Source organism: Nuphar pumila, chromosome 13 (genome assembly GCF_984573655.1).
Source record: "Nuphar pumila chromosome 13, dmNupPumi1.hap1.1, whole genome shotgun sequence".
Taxonomy (NCBI): Eukaryota; Viridiplantae; Streptophyta; class Magnoliopsida; order Nymphaeales; family Nymphaeaceae; genus Nuphar; species Nuphar pumila.
In genome coordinates this window covers 12226871-12241102 of record NC_143261.1, presented here as the reverse complement: position 1 = coordinate 12241102, position 14232 = coordinate 12226871, and the positions used below count along the sequence as shown (strand labels likewise).

Sequence of the window (14232 nt, the reverse complement as noted above, 5' to 3'; positions counted from 1 at the left end):
ATTTTGTAGGATTGCCTTCTGCGTAACTAGTGGGTTGTTCCATGTATACTTCTTCTCTCAAATCTCCATGAAGAAAAACATTCTTCACATCAAGTTGGCTAATAGTCCATTGATGTTCAATAGCTAAAGAAAGTATGACTCTGATTGTCCCCATCCTCACCACTGGACTAAAGGTTTCATCATAATCCTGTCCTTGCTCCTGTGTAAAACCTTTGGCTACAAGTCTCGCCTTGTATCGCTCTATAGTCTCATCTGGTTTATACTTTATTTTGTACACCCATTTCGAACCAACAACGTTTCTGTCAGGTGGTCTTGATACGACATCCCACATACCACATTCATGTAGAGCTTTCATCTCCTCATTCATTGCTTCAATCCATCTTCTGGAATTTGATGCTTGAGAGAACGTTGTGGGTTCATCTTCTTTATTCAAGACTGTTAGAAAGAGTTGAAAATCTAATGAGAAATTTTCATAACTGACCCACCTTTCAATTGGATGGCAAGAACGTGTGGATCTTCTAGTATCAACGATGTTGGATGTAGAGGATGCGTCCATATCCGAATTAACTATGGTGGGCGGCTCTCTTTCTCGTCGAGTGTAGACGAGGCCTTTATACCTTTCTGGATTCAAAGTTGGGTCTGTATTTTCATGGGCAATCATTTCATCAGTAGACATAGGTTTCTTATCCTTTTGAGTGAATTTTGAGCAAACATCACTAGCTCCTGAGAGAAGTTCATAATTCAACCAAGGATAATAAGCCTCAACTTTAGGTTTTGATTCTGAAGAACTAGCACATCGACAATCAAAATTCAATTCATCGAAGATGACATTTCTTGATATTTTAATGCGCTTGCTCACCGGATCATAGCACCTGTACCCTTTATAGTCATTAGCATAACCCACAAACCTGTACTTCAGGGCCTTGTCCTGAAACTTATGTCTCATTGAACTGTCAATATGAACATAGCATAAACAACCAAACACATGCAAATCATAGTAGTTGGGATGTACACCAAAAAGAGACAAGTAAGGAGACTTGTTTTCCAAAATAGTCATGGCCAATCGATTTATCACATGAACTGCAGAATGAAAAGCCTCTGTACATAAAGTGATCAGAAGACTACTGTTATGCATCATGCTCATCGCACTCTCAACAATATGGCGATGCTTCCTTTCAACAATTCAATTCTGCTGAGGTGTGTGTGGGCAAGATACCTTTTTCCTTATCCCGTTACTTTGAAGAAAGTTAGTAAAGTCAATGAAAGAGAATTCACCTCCTCCGTCACATTGGAAACTTAGGATGTTTTCAGAAAATTGGTTTTTGACAAAGGAATGGAAGTTTCAGAACAACTTGAAAGTCTTAGATTTGTGTTTCATGAAAAATATCCAAGAATAGCGAGAATAACTGTCAACAAATAAAAGATAATATCTAGTTCCAGACATGAAGCAACTGGAGCAGGCCCCCAAACATCAGAACAGATAGTCTCAAAAGGTCTTGAAGCTCTTTTATTGATAGAATGAAATGGTAAAACATGACTCTTACATAAGAGACAACTAGAACATTTGTTGTCATTGACATTTATTCCTAAACTTGACTTGGGAATGAGGTTATTTGAAACAAGCTTTTCAATGAAACTACTACTGCAGTGACCTAGACGACCATGCCAAAGGTTTGGCTTATTGATTTCAGAGACACTAAAAACACATGTAGGATTTTCAGAAGGCAACGATGATTGGAGCTTCAAGTTTGGGTCTGCAGAGCGAATATGTGTTGAAGGATCTTCTTGAAAGACATACATATTGCCTTGCCGTTTTCCTCTAGCGAACATCTCCTTCGTGCAGAGATCCTTGACAAGAACAGAAGAGGGAGTAAATTCAACTGAGGCTTTGATATCATCAACAAGTTTAGAAACTGAAACGATGTTTTTCTTGATATTAGGAGCATAAAGAACTTTTGAAAGGTTGATGGAAGATTCGAGCAAGGGTATAATGGAGTTTCCAATATGAGAGACAGAGTGGTGTGAACCATCTCCAATAACTATACTACTTCTACCAATGTAAGGAACAAGTTTTAGGAGCTTACCTGCATCACCAGTAACGTGAGTCGCTGCGCCAGAGTCCACGTACCAAGTACCTTGCTCATTTTGTTTCAAATTCAATTCTGCTAAAGCTGACAGCAATAACTCTTTTACTTCTTCGTTGGTCCTTGTACTGTCTGTGCCTCTTTTTGCTTCAGTTTGTGTTGATTTTCTTTTATTTAGGACATTGAACCAGCAATTAGCTTTGATATGCCCCTTTTTATTACACAGAAAGCAGGTAGGAATTGGCCTCTGTCTTTGTGGATTGGTATATGTGTTGGGTGTAGGCAATAATCCACGACCTCCTTGACTACTTCTCCCTTGTGCTCCCTTTCCCTTGATATCATAGCTTCCTCGTCCTCGTGCATAAATAACCCCTGTAGCAAGAACTTCTTGTGCCCCAGTATGCATAGATGATTCTTCAGAAAACCCCTTTAGATTCATCTCATATTGTAACAATTTTGCTCGCAGATCTTCAAAGTTGGGCAGCTCAGGTAAACATAACAGGGAAGTGACAATCATATGATAGTCGTGTCCCAATCCGCTGAGGGTTTGCTGTACCAAATCTTTATCAGTTACTGTACTTCCAACAACTGCTAGCTGATCTGTGATAACCTTCATTTTGTTCAAGTATTCCATGATGGTCATGGAATCCTTTCTTAACATTTGAAATTCTCTTTTAAGAAACATAATCCTGGTCTGAGAAACCTGTGAGTATGTCTGAACGAGTCTGTTCCAAAGCTGCATGGCAGTGCAGTCATCTGGAATGACTGCAAGTACCTCTTGTGACAGTGTAGATGTAATATAAGCAACTAGCGCTTGGTCTCTTTTCATCCAAGCCACAAATTCAGGATTTCTAACATATACTGTAGTAGATTCCCCTTTGCTGTCCCTTTCTTCTCGTGATATGAACTCAGGAGGAACTGGAATAGATCCATCCAGATGTCCAGAAAGATCCTGACTCCTAATGAAGGTATGATTTGCCTCTTCCAAGTCAAGAAGTTACCATTATTTAATTTTTCAGACACGAGTTGGCTGAGGAAACTTGAAGAAATAACCGACTGGCTGGGAAGTGAATCCATGATTCACAGTACTAAGGGTGTGTTCAGCACAATCTGCCTACAGTTTCTGTAACCTTTTTTTTTTGCAGAAACTAATTCAGATCAATGGCTATCAGATTGCTGATTCGAAACAGAAATTGAATACCTATCAGATTTCTGATTTGTATAGTAAATGGAATATTGGATATGAAAATCACAAAAAAAATTGTGAATATGAATTCCCACTCGGTATTGATGCAATGCTTTCGAGCTAAAGGAGATAAAATGGTAGAAATGAGAGTGTATCGGCTTGATCAGATCTGATCAAGGGTGCAACTGGATCAAAACAGGGCCCTGATTGCGTGATTAGATCACGCTGTGATCAAGAATGATAAACAGGGTATATTGATGACAGAATGAAGAATAAAAGAAAAAGGTATATTCGACAAAGGGTTTGGGGTCGAAAATCTTGGCTGAGTCACTCAGTCCTCTCTGAGTTGACTCAGATTAGGTAGGAAGATAGTTTGATCAGATCTGATTAACGTCAGATCTGATCGAGTTCAAGGGACAAAAAAAAGGAAGGCAGATCTGATTATCGTCAGATCTGAATAATGTCAGATCTGATTGAGAAGAAAAGAATGGACTGGGTCAGACGTAAATAGAAAAAAAAATCAGACGAGATGGGGAGACATAAAAAATTGTTCTTGACTTAGAAGAGAAAATCGAGAAGAGATAGATCTTTCAGACGTACCTTTGAGATCGATTCCAGTTTCAGCTGAAGCGTGGCTCTGATACCATGTTAGATTTTCAATCTCCAGGTCGTTCCATGCGTGGGAGCTGAGAAACAGAGAGAGATAGAGAAAGGGAGAGAGAAGCTGGAAAAAAAAACTGATACCCTGTTATATTAGGGTCGACTGCTGTGTATAGTCATTTATATTAACATGCTATTACAAAAATTACGGTATGAAAGTACCCTCATTACAATAAATTATATTACACAATGCCATTAATGATAAGTTAATGTCACGAGTCTGGATCTCCAGATCCATGACCCGTAACAAAGGAAAACACTTCTTTTCACCAATGTGGTGCAGTTTTGCACATTTACGTGTGGCATGTGATATTACCGTACTGTATGGCATGGGAAAGCATGCATGTACGTTGTTCGCTCTAGAACAAGCAATGGGTTAATAAGAAACCATGGGGTGCGATAAATGCTCTAAGTTATGAAAACATAAATACATGCACACATAATTTGATGATCGCCCTCACAGGCGATATGCTCATATGAGCCGAAGGTGCCAAATCTTCCATGAATGGGTTGGGGTCAAATCAAACCTAAGAACATGAATAATAGATTGCCATGGAAGGGTACTTAGGCTATTTTAGCCTTGAAATGCCTAAAGAGATAATGCACATGTAATATAAATTAACCTATAATCTATGTCACACGGACTCGGCTCCAAAGTCGACGCACCAACACGGGTGCGGCTCAGACTCGGTCAACCCGACCCTGGGTGCAGTCAACACACCCAGGGACATTTTGGTCCATTTTTTGGATTTTTTTTTTAAAATATTCCTGGCTACAAAATTTAAAAAAAGAAAAAACATAGGGTGGGGGGTGCTGCCCCCCTATAACCCCCCCCCCCCCCCCCCTCCTGTAAGGAAAAAACCCCTGAATCAGGCTTCACAACTCATCACCTGTCTCCTAATGGGCACAACTTTGACCGAGTATATATATATATATATATATATATATATATATATATATATATATATATATATATATATATATATATATATATATATATATATAGCCGAGTCCCCGTGTCCAAAATTTTTGAAATTGTGCCGCACCCGCATCCATGTGACAACCTATAATAATGAACATGATTCATTTTCAGACCTACCTTGGAGAAGATAGGTGGTATAACCCCCATATGTGACCTCTTTTTGATATTTTGTGAGAGTGAGGCATCTCACCTGGTCTCCAATCCTTAGGGGTATAGGAGACTGGACCACCGATGTGTCCTAGGTGGTAGATCTAAACCTTCTGCAGAAGTTCAGTGTGCATCCTAATTGTTGAATGTCTCGCAGGATTCCTCCCAGTCGCGGACCGCCCTCTTGGTTGTTAGATACACGGGAAATGAAATAACATAGCATAATAAACGTTTGTTCTGTTCTCTTCTGTCCGGGGCATCCCACGAGTACCTGATGAGAGTGTTAAGCAAGAGAAACAAAGACCTTGTATTCACAATTATCTTGTAGTGAAAACATGCCCTAATTGTGACATACATAATTATGAACAATGGTATGATGCTGCATGATATGAGATGGCAAGGTAAGATAGCTTTTGATGTGATTATGAAATAGTTTTGGTGGAAACTGTTATATCATGCTTATGTTGAGTTTGTATATTGAAAGCATGCAATTGATATTTGTATATTATGATTATGCAATTGATGTATTATCCTGAATGATTAAGGGTTATATATGCTTAAGTTTTGTGCAACTTGCATTGTTATTGTACCTACCACCCTATATAAATCATTCAGGTGATGAGTACTGGCATTACGAACGATGGCGGGATGCGACGAAGGAGCCAAGAACCACACTTTGTTTAGGATATCAGGGAAACACATGACTTAGATCTTTCCTAAGTCTTAAACAATTTATTTTAAGTTGATGAACCACACTTTCTTTAGGATCCTGGGGAAAAACATGATTTAGATTTTTCCTAAGTCATAAATAGTTTATTTTAAGTTGATGATTTAAGACTTACTTTTTTAATTTGAATTAGATAGTTTGTTTACTTATATGAATGGTTTGAGATTCCGATTATGGATCATAGGTTATGTTTTAGATTCAGATTCTTTTTAATAGAACGAAATTATGAAAGTGGACGTGGACCCAAGTCTAAGGGATTAGGATCACTCTCTTGAACTTAGTTCAATAGAGTAATGCTTTATGGATTTGTCTTTGGTCGTCATTTTCTCGAACATGGTTCTATGTGGCTATTAAACGCTAGCGCTTGCGCACAAACTAACTCCTTAGAGCTTAGTTCGGTTATGACAATATTATACACGAGACCTCGCATTAAATTGCGCATAAAAAAATGGCTAAATTTTCGGGTTAAAATTTTGGCGTGTTACAACACTTCTTGAAGATCCTACACCATATAAGCAACTGATCAGATCCCTCACCTATCTGTACTGACATAGCCTATGCGGTTCATGCAGTTCGTCAATTCCAACGTGCTCCTGCGATTGTGTTAAGGGTTATTAGATACATTAAGAACTCAATAAGCAAGGGGATTTTCTTATCTTTATCCTCCTTTTTGGATTTGTTTGCTTATACTGAAGTTGACTAGGAGAAAAATACTAATGATAGAATCTTAACTACAAGTTTTTGTGTTTTCTTAAGAGATTCTTTAATTTTGTGGAGATCCAAGAAGCAACAAAAAGTGTTTGTCCTCAACTGTGAAGTTGTGCAATGACTATGACAACAATGGAGCTTGTATGACTGAGAAGCCTTCTTAAAGATATGTGAGTAATCATCTCAAAACCTTCGAAGATGTGGTGATAATAAGAGTGCAATCTACATTGCAAGCAACCACATCTTCCATGAGCGAACCAAATACATTTTTGTAATAGGTAATGTCCTGTAGGGACATTTTTGTCTTTTTATTTATTGTAATAATTGCTGTCCACTAGGGACAGATTTGTACTTTTTATTTATAGTTATTTTCCTATCTTTTTTCATATTGTAAAGGGGCTCTTTGGTCATTTGGACCATAGAGCTGTTGGGAGACCCAACAGTCATTTTTATTATTGGGAGCTCCCTTCACTCTCTTGTAGCATATTTAAAGGGGACTTCTTGTCCCTATTTCTTAATGCTTTTTGCTTAAGCATTTGATCAATAAAGATATATTTTTTTTATATTTTGTTATAGCCATTGTTGGCTTTTGTATTGTCCCATAGTGGACTTTTTATATGCATTTTGTGTTTATGACCTTGTAAGCCCTTAGAGGCTCTTGTTTTAGTATTTCCTCCTACTTCATTACAGCATCATCCACCCGAGCAGCACTTGGTAATCGTTTAACTTCAAGCTTCTTGCATTATTTTGTCCAAACTGCATGCTTCATTTGCACTTGCTGACCTAAACGATTTCTTTATCACCCGACACTTTTCATCTGCATGCTTCTTTGATTGAACAAAATGCAATTAGTTGGTAAATTACTTGATCTCCTGTTACCGAACAACTGTAAGTGGTTGCCATTTTTTGGAAATGTTTCATGCATTTTGGGAAAGTTTGGCAGTTCATGGGAAGAAGTCTAAGGGAAGCTTTGCCTACGGATATTCTAGCGAAAAATAGCTGTTAGTCTTTCTGACATTGGATTGTTCTTTGCAGCATACAGTAATACCCCTTCAACACCTTGTAAGCTTTGTTCTTAATCTTGTTAGTCGTGCCTTTGAGTTTCAGGTAAATCACATTGATTTTTAGATCTTTACAGTAGCAGTCTAAGTGCTCAGTCTAACTGTGTGGTCTACAATATACAGGCTGATGCTTTTGCAAAGAAGCTTGGCTTTGGTTCACCACTGCGATCAGGGCTAGTGAAACTTCAGGTGTGTACGTCTCTGCCCCTTCTGCTTATTTGAATTGGGACTAATGTACAATATTGCATTCTTTAGGAGGAAAACCTCTCAGCCATGAACACAGATCCATGGTATTCTGCCTACCATTATTCTCACCCACCTCTAGTTGAGAGGCTAGCAGCTCTGGACGCCCCTCGCAAGAAAGCAGATTAATGCAATTGATTGTTGGATTCAAACAGTGAGTGAAAAGTGCGCCGGAGTTTGAGCTTCGGAATCAGCAGTTTGTGTGCTTATGGTATGGCATGCAGGTCTCAGACATGTTGGCTTAAGTGATTCCACTGCATCCAGGTTTACTAATTCCAGCTTTCGTTCCATGGAGCCTGATAGCAATGGATCCTTTTATTCGTTTCCATAATGGTTTGAATTTTTACAGTAAACATCTCTATAACCTGGATAGTGTTGATGAAAATTTGGTTGTGGGTGCGGAATTTATTTTTTGCGATTTTATTTTTGTGGATGATAGTGCAACAATACATAATGAAGAAAAAAACTGTTTGAATACCAATTGCAACTTAAATCACCTCTCTCGAAAAGATGTTGAAGAGGCAAATGCTTAGTTTCTGTGACCAGCAATTTTTTTCTTTCCATTTCAAATTGTTCTCTATATCTTTTATCAGTACGAGGTGACTGTGATGCAGTATATTTGGCTCATTTATCCTTGCAAGGGGTTTGGTGCAGCGGAGGGGCATTGTCCACTTGACGGGTGGTTAGGGTTTCATTCTCGTAAGTGTCAAACCTCTTGCATTAATGAAAGCAAGGTATAAGCCCTTATCCCCTTACACTGTTGGAAAAACGACCATAAGTGCGGCAGGCTTAGCGGTTTTGAATCCCGAGGATGGCTTTCCTGTCACTCATGAAGAAACCAAGGATAGCCAACTGACTTGACAGCACGTTGGCTGCACCTTTCTAGGTTTAAATGGTTTTCTTGGGTCACACTTGGTCGGCCATCTGTAAACCAGATGGAAGATTAGGCCGTTTAATAAAAATCAATATCAGAAATTGCTAGCTTTGTAATTGTTAACACATTCACCACAAATGCCCACAAGAGCTCTGCTCATCTGGTGGGGCAACTTGTGAATGTTACCAAGTTCACAGGATGTCACAAGTTCGAAACCCATGGTAGTGATGAGAGGTTTTTTCCTTGGATTATCAAAAAAAAATGTTCACCACAAATTGTAGATTTTTCAAAATTTTGAAAAAACTGGTGATTTCATAAACGAATATTTTTGTAAATTTATTAAGAATGATGGCAAATTGATGGATATGTAAATCATAAGATAAAGGTTGGGTGAATGAAATGAAAAACTGCAATCGAAGTGTTGTGCGATTGGAGAATATCATTGCGGTTGAAGGAAAAGTTTTATAGGATGATAATTAGGCTCACTTTATTATATGGTACGGAATGTTGGGCTGTGAGATGCGTATGCTTCGATGGATGTGTGAAAATACAATAAAAGATAATATTCGAAATGAGAAGATACGTAAGAAGGTAGGCGTTGCATTCATTAAAAATAAGATGAGAGAGAATCGTTTACGGTGGTTTGGACATATTCGATGAAGGCCTAATGATGTTCCAGTTAGAAGGATGGAGGAATGAAAAAATATTTTAGTTAAAAGAGGTCTGGGTAAGCCTAAGAAAACTTGGATGGAAATGATAGGAAAGGATATGAATGCTTTGAACATCACCGACAACATGACATTGGATAGAAATGATAGGAGGAGAAGGATTCATGTGGAAGACCTAGAATGATTTTCTTGCCTAGTAGTTGTTGTATTAAGAATGATGGCACATTTCCTAATTGTACTTGATGACTCGCTGTTTCTTTAATTAATATAATGCTTATGATGGGAGACAGTTAATGAATCTAGTTATATATCATTCTCTATTTTTCCATATGTAAATTCGTGACCATCTTAACGTCCATGCTTGCTCAAGTACCCACCGCAAATGGCCTGCTAAATTATAAGGAATGATGGCATCCCAGCACAAATAGCCTGTTAAATTAGAAGGAATAATGACATCTATTAATTGTACTCTACTGTTTTCCTTAATGTTTTTATTATACAAGTAGCCTTTTCTAACATATAATATTCATTGAATTTCTTTAGATTTTTATCAGTCGTTGAATTTATACGGATTTTTTATCACGAGAGATTGAAAGGGTTTGAAAACCCTCATGAAATTACAGGACAACTCATTATTTATATGTGATATTAACTTCTGCTAATTTTCTAATTTCGTATTTTCTTATAGTTTTAAATTGCAAATGAAAAGCAATTTTCTGATATTTCTCCTTTTTTTTTTCCTTTCTTGCACGATTTTCGCTTGCCCAGAAATCCCATGAGCGAGATTTGCAACAATGGTTTCTAACATATAGCGCACACAAATTACTTAACTCATGGAAATCAGTCTACAAAGCCACACACTACAAGACCTACTCTTCACTACATGGTTTCTATATCAAGACCAAAACGCAGAGTTTTCTGTTAATGTACGCAGACTAATCATCTACACACGGCCACACACCATGTTTCCTTCCAGCATTGTCTCATTAGCTTAGGCATCATGTTCTCCACAGAAGAAAACTAAACAGGCTCGCTCTTCTCCAGTGCTGTAGTACAAACCCACATGTCAGTGCAAATCAAAAGATTGACCGATGAATGAGCATGAGCAGAAAGAGAGAGAGAGATTACTGTTATAGTTCAGGAGCTTCTCAATGAGGTCTACATGAGTCATTAGCATGCGCCTGCAACAGTAGCGAACCAAGCCTAGTGCATCAAGAGCATCCCTGAAAACCACACCCAATAAGTTGGCACACCTACCTAAGACAAGTAAGCATTCATTGACAACAAAATCTCAAAAGTTTCTGAACAAATATCCGGCTGCAAACTTAAGGAATTAAGCCTTAATTAGTCAATGCATGGCCAACCAGAACATCCATGGGATCACAGAGGAAGTACCCGTTACCTCATTAGCACACCGCATTAAATAACAAGTATAACCAAGAATCATGTAAAATGAATACTACCGTACAGTTAAAAGTACTAGATCTGGCAACTCCTATTTTGTAATAACAGATCATTCGGAGATGCATGTACTGATCATGTCTCTGTGACAGTGGAAACAAAATCAGTTATGAATGTGTTTTCAGCATAAGTTCGCATCTCTTCATGCTGCAAACAATGAGTAGGTGTTCTGGACGTTCTTAAAGGAAAGAGAGTTTCAGTAATATGAAGTCTCAAGTGCCACTTTTCCTTCATACTACTTGGTAGCTTTCCAAAAACAAGCTCCACACGTGTGTGTGTGTGTATTGTCAACATAGTGTTGACTCCTATTAAAGAGCATGCTGAGCACATCTATGAGGTTAGATTGTGTCAAAACAACTCACTGTGAGATTCAAACTAGATTGTAGGGAGAATCGTTTGTACCATATATATATATATATATATATATATATATATATATATATAGAGAGAGAGAGAGAGAGAGAGAGAGAGAGAAGATTGGTTAATATGACGATAAGCTTCCACAACATGGACCGATCTGGAATGAAGGGAAACAAAAGAAATAGGTACAATGAACCTGAGTGTTGCACCAATTAAAGTCTCATCACAGAGATGACAGCAGCTATATGAAGCATCTAACAAGATTAATCAGAATTACAACCATGGTCGGAATTGAGCTGTCGCCTTAAAAATATTGCATTGAATACAGTCTATAGGCACCCAAAAAGCTTTACATACAGTGCCACATGCTAGGGAAAAGATAAAAATGGATCGAACATTAAGAAGTTGATGGCTGAATTACTTAGGACCAATCAGTAAGACACAACCCTTTTGCAGATATATGGTCCAGTCCAGAATAATTCAAATATCTACTTTGAGTAACTGCTAATACATCCAAGGACAATCAATTTGATTACAAAATAAATAGCATGTAGGGATATTGGAACTGAGAGCCGATTCCATTTAGCTTTGAACATGTACTGTGTTCCAGATAAAATAAGGAACAGAACTCCTAAATATTGGTCAACAAAGTCCTTTCCTACTATCTCTTGGAAAAATAAGCTTATAAGTGAATCCATTGTTATATCATCTTTTAATCTCTGTACTCCTGCAGTGAAAGCAAAGATGGAACACCGTTGAAATGAAAAGAAACATGGCATTCAGCCACAATGATGTTATGGTCACCTCGATAGTCATGTGATCTAAACTCTGATCTGGTATGTCATCATAAACATTACTTGATTCAACGCTCACTTATAAAATCAGAGAGAGTAAGGACTGCCTAGATATGAAGCATTACAGCACGATGATTCATTACCAGTGAAGTACTCACTAACACGGTTTTCATGATCTGTCATGTTCATCAATTGTTCAAACAAGTCACGATGCCCACATCATCTTGCAAGGATTAAGTACTTAACAACACATAGATTTTAAAAAATCAATGCATGATACGGCTGAAGGAGATCGCAACAAGATCATACGTCAGAAATGTAGGGAACTAGGATCTTTTGGGCATTCATGCACATGCTAGTATAAAAAAAACTACAGAAAGGCTAAGCCGAATCCAAGCCGTGATTAGTTCATTAACCTATCTCTCTCTGAAGTTCTTAGCCTAAGAAGAATTTTGGGTTCTTTCTGGATCATTGAGAAGATTCACCAGGCTTTTATATGTATGTAAATATGCTCCAGACATAAAAAAAAGAAAAAGAAAATCACAGTAGGTATTTTTTTAAGAGAGAGGAGACTGGGTTGTGGGGCATATCTGAAGTCTACCTTCAATTCTGTAATTCAGGATTAATTGTTATAAATTAATTACCCAATCAAATAAAGCAACAACGATTCATCCATCAAATCTACCTTAATCCCCAAATCACAAAATTACTACTAGATTAAAAATAAAAGTAAATTATTAAATCGCCAAACCCCCCAACAATCATCTAAAGACTCATCGGGTGAAAGAATCACAGGTACTGCAAAAAAAAAGAAAAAAGAAAAATTCAAACAACGATTACGAACCAAAGCAAATAAAAGGAAAAAGAGATAAATAAAAAAATAACGGACTCCATACCCTTCGGTATAGTCCGCCTGGAGAAGGTCCAGATACGTATCCCACTTGTTACCAATCACCTACACCCAGAAGAAGAAGATAAAGAACCAACACGAACTCACTGAAAATCGTATCAAACATTCAAAAGTACGGACCAAGAAAACACTAATTTCTCAACAAAAGAATGCCAAAAAAGCAAAGAAACGTCGATGTTACAATCAATCATCACATCCTGGTTTGAGAGAGAGAGAAGAAGGAGAGAGAGAGAAGAAGAAGAAGAAGAAGAAGAAGAAAATCAATTCATTTTCCCGTTTCCCCGAATTAAGTTTACCCTTGCTATTATCGTCACATACTCTATTTGAAACCCTAGAAGATTAGTACGAACGAAGCCCTGTATTAACACATACAGAGAGAGAGAGAGAGAGAGTACCTTCCCGCAGGTGAAACATCGAACGGGAATGATCATCTTGCCCTAATCCCCCTCTCTCTCTCTCTCTCTCTCCGGTCCGAGGTAGGCAAGGGTTTATTCAGCAAATCGATGTGGGTCGATCCCAATCAAACCTATTGACACCCAAACATATTGCTCGACTAACTAAGTCCAAATATATTGGTTAAACATGGGTTAGGTCCAATTTTGGATTCAGTGTTTATATATTGGTTCGAGTTTAAAACTATAACATCGTCAGATTTCACTGAATTCGGTTAGAAAATGAGACCCTGTAATGTGGGACCCACTACGAAGAACTTATACCTGTTGATTTTCTTGTGAAAAATGGGTCGGTTTACTCTAAATATATTTATCCTATAACTGACCCACCTTTGGCTAAATGGCCCAAATCTTATGAAAAACTGACTATGAGTAAATTTGTTTTGGACCTAGGTTTGATCCGTTTCAATCACTTGTAAGTTTCTAAAACAGACATGCAGGTGGATGGTAGACCTTAAGTTCATAACATTTACGAAGGTTGAACGTTGTGTCTAGGGGTGGGCATCGGGCTGGCCTGGCTCAGGCTTTAAGTGCGACCCAACCCATTTACTAATGGGTCAGGCTTTGGCCTGGTTCTTAATGGGCTCGGATCTCAGGTTTGAAGAGCAGCCCATGACCCGTGAAGCTGACGGGCCCAGTCCAATCTCAATTAATTGGTGAAACTAATTAAGTAAATAATAAATAATTAACAAGTTCTCATGTACTCAACCAATTATCTTTATAGTTTTCATAAAATTAATGTAACTAATTAAGTAAATAATAATAGTTACCAAGTTATACAATTAATTAAATTTTAAAATTTTATATTATTAAAAATTAATAAATAATTTATGTTCGTCGGGCCAGTTTGATAGCCCGTGGACCGATCAAGACCCAGCCCACGTATATAACGCCCGGGGTTTCAACCTGACAGGC

The 14232-nt window shown here is 37.9% G+C and overlaps 2 protein-coding genes across 2 annotated transcripts in view; one reads left to right on the top strand and one right to left on the bottom strand.

Annotated features, from left to right (window-relative positions):
* The window catches only part of LOC149817782 (CAAX prenyl protease 1 homolog), a 77914-nt gene extending 69635 nt beyond the window's left edge, over nucleotides 1–8279 (top strand). Inside the window, exons 12-14 of the mRNA XM_089984207.1 lie at nucleotides 7530–7601; nucleotides 7679–7744; nucleotides 7811–8279. Coding sequence (XP_089840333.1) covers nucleotides 7530–7601; nucleotides 7679–7744; nucleotides 7811–7927 — 255 coding nt within the window. The 3' untranslated portion in view covers nucleotides 7928–8279. The remainder of the gene's footprint in view (nucleotides 1–7529; nucleotides 7602–7678; nucleotides 7745–7810) is intronic.
* A 1854-nt stretch (nucleotides 8280–10133) lies between these two features.
* LOC149817781 (DNA-directed RNA polymerase subunit 10-like protein) lies at nucleotides 10134–13396 on the bottom strand. The gene is made up of 4 exons (XM_089984416.1): nucleotides 13261–13396; nucleotides 12852–12910; nucleotides 10469–10563; nucleotides 10134–10386 (listed from the first exon to the last, which is right to left on the bottom strand). Exons 1-4 carry the CDS (start codon nucleotides 13294–13296, stop codon nucleotides 10361–10363), a joined length of 216 nt encoding a protein of 71 aa, XP_089840542.1. The 5' UTR covers nucleotides 13297–13396; the 3' UTR covers nucleotides 10134–10360.
* Between the last annotated feature and the right edge of the window lie 836 nt (nucleotides 13397–14232).